This window comes from Neopelma chrysocephalum, unplaced genomic scaffold (assembly GCF_003984885.1).
Source record: "Neopelma chrysocephalum unplaced genomic scaffold, ASM398488v2 Primary Assembly neopelma1_94522, whole genome shotgun sequence".
Classification (NCBI taxonomy): domain Eukaryota; kingdom Metazoa; phylum Chordata; class Aves; order Passeriformes; family Pipridae; genus Neopelma; species Neopelma chrysocephalum.
The window spans coordinates 1-6,884 of NW_020923228.1; the positions used below are offsets into that span (position 1 = coordinate 1).

The following is a 6,884-nucleotide window of genomic DNA, read 5'->3' on the forward strand; positions in this document are numbered from 1 at the left end:
CAGCCCAGTGCCAGCCCAGTGCCAGCCCTGTGTGTGGCTGCCCGTGGCTGTTCTGTGTCCGTGTGTGACACACCCAGGGAGGGGGTTTTGTGCTTCCAGGGGATCCAGAGGAAACGTCCCTCCGAGGTGCAGAGTGCCCTGCTGAGGCGTCACCTCCTGGAGCTCACCCAGAGCTTCATCATCCCCCTGGTGAGTGCCAGGGAGTGCCTGGGGGAGAGGGGAGGGCACAGGAGGGTGAGGGGTTTGCTCTTCCCTGTGACAGCGTCTGTAACAGGCTCAGGAGTGTGGAATCCTGGAATGGTTTGGGTGGGAAGGGACCTTTAAGCTCATCCCAGCCCCTGCCATGGGCAGGGGCACCTTCCACCAGCCCAGGTTGCTCCAAGCCCTGTCCAGGGGTTTTAGTGCCAGGGATTCCAATCCCTCCTGCCCTTCCCACCTCACCTGTTTTCTCTCAGGGCACACTTGGGGTTCCTGCAGCAGCATTTTGTGACCTAGATCCTGGTGGGAAACCACTTGGACTCACATAAAATGCGACTGTGAAGGAAAAAATGGAGGAAAAACCCAAAGTATGAGGCTGTTGTTGGGCCTGGGATGCTCTGGAGAAAACCCTCAAACCCCGTGACCTCACAAGGGGCTCCTCAATTGCTGTAACTTCTTTATCACTATTTTAATTTTGGGGTTTTATTTGTTCTCAGGAGCACTATATTGCCAGCCTGATGCCTCTGCAGAGAGCCATCACTCCCTGGAAGGTAGGTTGGGTTTTCCAGTTGCTCCTTCTTCCCTGTGGCTGCAGGGTTGGGAATTGTTGCCCCACGTGCTGGTCACACGCCCTGATGCTCCATGTCACGTCCCTCCTTAAAGGAAGAGGGTTGTTACTCCTTTAAAACTAAAATAAAGAACTTGAAACAAACCTTGGGGCAGATGTTTCCTGTTTTGCCATGAGCTGAGCTTTGGGAATTTCACTGGAAGGTTGACCTTAAGGTGTTCCTGCAGTTTTATTCCAGTGCTTTGTGCACCTTTTCCAGTGTCAATACAGGCCTCACTTCCCTGGTTTCTTTTGGAGCTCTCTAACCTGGACTTTGTGTGTGCAGAACCCTCCCCAGATCCGTCCTTTCTGTCAGGAGGATTTCATGAAGACCCTGGAACACGCTGGGCCCCAGCTCACCTGTGTGCTCAAGGGGGACTGGTTGGGCCTCTACAGGTGGGATTGGGGTCATTAATTCTCTTATCCCATCAAGAGTTATTAGTTATAACAAACATCAAACCCTGAATTAGGATTGGGAGCAAAGAGGGAGTTTTGGGACTGGTCACCTGCAGAACTTATCCTGTAAATTGATTAAATCAGAATGGTTGGGAAGAGCAACATCAGGGCAGAGTGAATCTGGTGGTTTGTGTGTCTTAATGAGCAGAGCCCCTGCAGGAGAGTTTGTCCACAGTTACAGTGAGGCTGATTAAATATAAATGCAATGGAAAGGACAGTACAATATGAGTGGAAAGAATCCAGAAGTTGGATACTCAGTGGGAAGGGAAAAGAGAAGGGAAAAAAATCCAAGGAAGTGATCAGAAACAATAATCATGGAATTCCAAAGCCCTGGAATGGTTTGGGTGGGAAGGGACCTTAAAGCCCATCCAGCCCCACCCCTGCCATGGGCAGGGACACCTTCCACTGTCCCAGGTTGCTCCAAGCCCCATCCAGCCTGGCCTTGGACACTTCCAGGGCCGGGGAGTCCCTCCCTGCTCAACCTGTGCCAGGGCCCGGCATTCCCGGAGCCGGCTCTGGATCCCCCTTCCCAGCGTCACCTCACGGAGCTCTGGGGCACGTGGTGGGATGTTGGGGTGTCCTGTGCAGGGCCAGCAGTTGGACTGGCTGATCCCAGGGTCCCTCCCAGCTCAGGGCTCTCCATGACTCCACCATTCCCGGCCCTCTCTCCCTGCAGACGTTTCTTCAAGTCCCCGAACTTCGACGGCTGGTTCCGGCAGCGGCACCGGGAGATGACCCACAAGCTGGAGGCCCTTCACCTGGAGGCCATCTGTGAGGCGGTATGTGCCACCCACAGGGGTTGGGGGCAGTGCCAGGGGACCCCTGGGACCAGGAGTGAGGGCACTGCTGCCTCGGGCACTCCCTGGTCCTGCTCCCACGGGATCTGTGCCCTTGGGATCACGGCCCTGCCTCGTGTCCCTCGGGGCACAGGGATAACCTGGGACAGGGCAGCTCAGCTCCCACATCCTGCTCCCACTGCTCCTGCCAGCTGTTTGCCATTCCTCAGGCTCTTCCCAAGCCAGGCTGGAAGCACCAAGGGCTTTTAGTTTATTTGGCCCAAATAGTAGGAAGAAATTCTTTACTCGGAGAAGAGAAGGCTCCAGGGAGATCTGAGAGCCCCTTGCAGGGCCTAAAGGGGCTCCAGGAGAGCTGGAGAGGGACTGGGGACAAGGCATGGAGGGACAGGACACAGGGAATGGCTTCCCAGTGCCAGAGGGCAGGGAGAGATGGGATATTGGGAAGGAATTGCTGGCTGGGAGGGTGGGGAGGCCCTGGCACAGGGCAGTGGGAAGAGCTCTGTCTCCCTCATTTGGGAATGAGGATGAGAAACCTGTCCTCACCTTTGTCTCAGGCTTTGCTTAGGGGGATCCTCTGGGCAGTGTCCCTGAGCAAGGCCCCTCTCTCTCTGTAGGACATCGTGGCCTGGATGAAGGACAAGTCTGAGGTGGAGATCGTGGACCTGGTGCTCAAACTGCGGGAGAAGCTGGTGAGTTCTGTGGCAGGGACAGACCAGGGACATGGATCACACCTGTGCCTTGGAAAGCTTTGTCCTCCCTCCCTGGAGAACTGGGAAACAGGACAGTCGGGGAAACCTTGTGTAAAATGCTCAGAGTTCTGAGGGTTTGGGTTCTTCCCTGAGGCCCAGGGGGTGTTTCCTTGTTGTCTCATATCCCAGACCGGAGCGACCCTGTGCCAGAGCCAAAGGCAGAGGGGAAGGGGGAGCCCCTGAAGGAGTTTTGCCCCCTGTGTGTGCCCCTGCAGGTGCGTGCCCGGTGCCAGCACGTGCCCGTGAGGGAGGAGACGCTGCAGCGCGTGGGGCTCTACATCGACACCATCATCGGCTCCCTGCCCGAGGACCTGCAGGCCGTGCTGCACCACCCCTGAGCACAGGGGGGGCTCCTGGAGAGCCACAGGGACCCTCCCACCCCGCTCCCACCCCGCTCCCACCCGGCTCTGGGCAGCTGCAGTTGCGTTTGGAGAGGGAATTCCTTCCCAGATCCCGCCGGCGGGGCCCGGATCTCCCCCGGGGGGGACTCGGAGTGTGGGTCGGAGCCTGTGCACTGCTCCCTGTCTGATCCCGCTCCGAGGGGCTGGGCTGGGGCTGTCCACCAGGAATTGTCCCCTGTGTGGCTGCCAGCAGGGCAGGAAGTGCCACCAGGCCTCCGGCAGCACGTGCCAGGCTGTGCCCGGCGTGCGGTGCCCGCTCAGACACACCGTCCTTGTCCAGTGCATTCCCGTGGCCTCATCCTGCCTGGAAGGAGCAGGAGCAGCCCTGCTTGGGGCTCAGGACAGCTCCTGATGACGAGGATGAGGTGAAGAAGCTGTCCCTGGCAGCCTGGCTCAGCCCAGGGCGAGCTCCAGCTGCAGGGGGAGCGGGAGGAGGAATTCTGGACATGGAAAGCTGCTGGATTCTCTCCAGGGCAGAGCCAGAGAAGGAGGGGCTGGTGCATCCCCAAGGATCAGAGCTCTGCAGAGTGCCTGGGGTGGCTGCTGGGAGGAGCTGGCTCCAAATGCCATTCACCCTGCTTGGAGAGTCAGGTCTGTGCTCTGACAGCAGCCGGGACTGGGGCTGTGCCCGGGGCACTGGGAGGGCTGAGCTCAGTCCACTTCCCGAGAAAACCTGCTGGAAAATCTGATTTCTACAGCCCATACCAAGAGGGAATGCACAGGATTGGGCCCTGCTCCTCTGCTCCTGCCTTCAGAGGCAGCTCCCCCTGCCTGGAATCCCCTTCCTGCCCTGGGAATGGATCCTCTGTGAGCCCAAGGCCTTTGCTGCTCCATGTCTGCATTTCCCCGTCTGGGTGTCTGGCCAGGGCTGAAATTTTTGCCTAAAAAAAAAGGGGTTAGGAGGGATCTGGCAGCCTTGTCCTGCCAGAAGCCTGCTGTGGTTGAACTGGGCACCTTTGCCCGTGGCAGGATGGATCCTGCCCAGAGCCGTGGCATTCCCAGTGCTCCCAGTGCTCCCAGTGGAAGCTGCGCCGTTTCCATCGCTCTGCTGGGGAGGTGTGGGGGACTCAGAGGTGGCTGAACTCCTGCATTCCCCCTCTGGAGCCAGGCAGGGAGCAGCAGGAGCCCCCTGGGCCTCCCAGTGCCTGTGCCCTCCCTGGAGCATGGAATTCTGTGCAGTATCCTGAGGGACGGTGTATATTCTGTACATAGAGTCCATGTGTGTCCGTGCACAGCTCTGGGGGCCCTGCTGGCCCCAAACACTCTGTAAAGTAGAAAATATTAGTTTAAAAAAAAACAAACCTGAAGCCAAGCTTGGAGTCCTGGTTTGGAGTGTCCGGAGTTTATTTGGTTTGGGGTGGGCAGTCCCTGCTGTGGGGTTTGGTCACTCCTGGGGTGTTCACAGCACCCGGCCTGGCGTGTGTCCCTCTGCCCTTCCCAGGGCAGGGAGTCATGGAATCATTTGGGTGGGAAAATCCCCTGAGCCCAGGGAGTCCGACCATCCCCCAGCACTGCCAGGGCCACCACTGCCCCATGTCCCCAAGTGCCACATCCACAGGGCTCTGAAATCCCTCCAGGGATGGGGACTCCATCATCATCCTGTAGCTGTTCCCCAGCAGCCCAAATTTCCTCCTCCTGGCATTGTCCCTCTCAGTGATGTATTTTTAGTTTTGCATTTCTCCCAAACCTCATCTCCTGCAAACTCATGGAATCCCACACTGGTTTGGGTGGGAAGGGACCTTAAAGCCCATCCAGCCCCACCCCTGCCATGGGCAGGGACACCTTCCACCAGCCCAGGTTGCTCCAAGCCCCGTCCAACCTGGCCTTGGACACTTCCAGGGATCCAGGGGCAGCCACAGCTGCTCTGGGCAACCTGTGCCAGGGCCTCCCCACCCTCCCAGCCTGGAATTCCTTCCCAATCTCCCATCTAACCCTCTGGCAGTGGGAAGCCATTCCCCCTTGGCCTGTCCCTGCAGGCCACTGTAAATAGTCTCACTCCAGGATCATCCTTTTCCCTTTCCTCCACACTGTCCATTTTTCTCCCTGCCCCCTTCACCCCCACCAGGTTTTCAGCCTCGTTCCCAAATCCTGGATTACCTGAGCCATTGTGTAGAATAAGAAATGCCTTATAAACTCTGCAGCCTAGACAGAGCTGTTTAACAGCTCCAGGTCCCACTTAGTCCATGGGATGGAGGGAAGCAGGGGATGCAGGATCACAAAATAGGTTGAGTCAGTCACAGGCTTTAACAGGAATAAACAGGACATTCACCTCCCTGTGGGAACCTGCCCAGCACCTCCTGTGCCCTCAAACCTTTCCAGGCACGAGGGGCCAAGTCTGGGGAGATCCTGCCGGGACAGGGATCTGTGGGAAGTGTCCCTGCCTGTGGCAGGGGTGGCACTGGATGAGCTTTAAGGTCCCTTCCAACCCAAACCTCTCCATGATTCCATGAGCAGCCAGCGACGTGCAGATCCTGCCTTGGCTCCGGGCAGCCCGGGGGGAGCAGGACAAGGTGGGATCTCAGGGAACAGCCCCCAGGGAGTCGAGGTGGGATCTCAGGGAACAGCCCCCAGGGAGTCGTCGTAGAAAGCCTGGAGGCCCCGGGGGGGCTGCAGGGGGGGGGCTCCTGCCCAGCACCTCCCAACGGAAGTTCTTCCTCATCCAGCCATAGACCAAACTGTGCAGGAAGCCCTGGAGGGACACGCTCAGGGCCTGGGGGAGAGAGGGAGAGGGAGAAGGCAGGGCCAGTGCCGCCATTCCCTGTCCCTGCAGACCCCGGGACCAGCCCGGGCCGGGTGACACAGGGACAGGTGACACAGGGACAGGTGACACAGGGACAGGTGACACAGGGACGTGGGGATGTGTCTCTCCTCTTGATGTGGTTAATTAAACCACATCAAACCCCTGGGAAGAGCCCAAGGGTGAAACCCCAACCGCCAACCCGGTGGGAAGAGCCAGGCTGGGCCCAGGACTGTGTCCCCACCCTGCAGCCAAAGGGGTCCGGGCTGTCCCCAAGCCCTGTCGCTGTCCCCAAGCCCTGTCACAACCACGGGCCCTGAGGGGCCTAGCACCACTGACGCACTGGGTGGGGACAAAATCCGGCTGGGGAGCCCTGGAGATGGGGTTTTACTCACTGCAGCAGCGTAGAGGACGAGCACCGAGGCGGGTTTGACGCTGGTGAAGGAGAGGAGGGTGAGGAGGAAGGCTGCGGGTGGGAGACAAAAGGACGGTCTTTGGTGGGACACCCCCACCGTGACCCTGCGGGGCTGGGGGGGCCCCGGGACACCCCCAGCCGGACTTGCCTGGTGTCCAGCAGAGCAGGAAAACCAGTTGGAAGCAGCGGGAGGCTTTGCTGACGCTGCGGCCGCTCCCGCCCCCGAAACCCGCGTCCCTCTCCAGGGGCAGCAAAGGCACCGCGACCGTCCCGCGGCAGCGGAGCCTCACCCGGCGGTACAGGAGCTGGGGAGGGGGCCGGGGGGGTCAGCGGGGCCGTCCCGGACCCCAAACCCGCCCCTGCCCCGCGCCCTCACCGTGCAGCAGCCGAGCACCAGCAGCAGGTACAGCAGGAAGATGATTTTCCCCGCCAGCCCCGCGTCGTTCTCACCGAGGGACTGGGAGGCAACGGGAACTCCGTGGGGTCGGGGCAGGTGGGTCCTGCGCTCCCCAGAGCCCCCCGCC

The 6,884-nt window shown here is 59.6% G+C and overlaps 1 protein-coding gene across 1 annotated transcript; it reads left to right on the forward strand.

Annotated features, from left to right (window-relative positions):
• Positions 1-51: 51 nt before the first annotated feature.
• On the forward strand, positions 52-4,520 carry LOC113980523 (protein DENND6B-like; the record flags this gene model as incomplete). Its single annotated transcript, XM_027707753.1, has 6 exons — positions 52-189; positions 696-749; positions 1,092-1,201; positions 1,938-2,040; positions 2,673-2,747; positions 3,023-4,520. Coding segments are annotated over 6 exons (603 nt in total), but the record flags the coding sequence as incomplete, so codon positions are not given.
• Between the last annotated feature and the right edge of the window lie 2,364 nt (positions 4,521-6,884).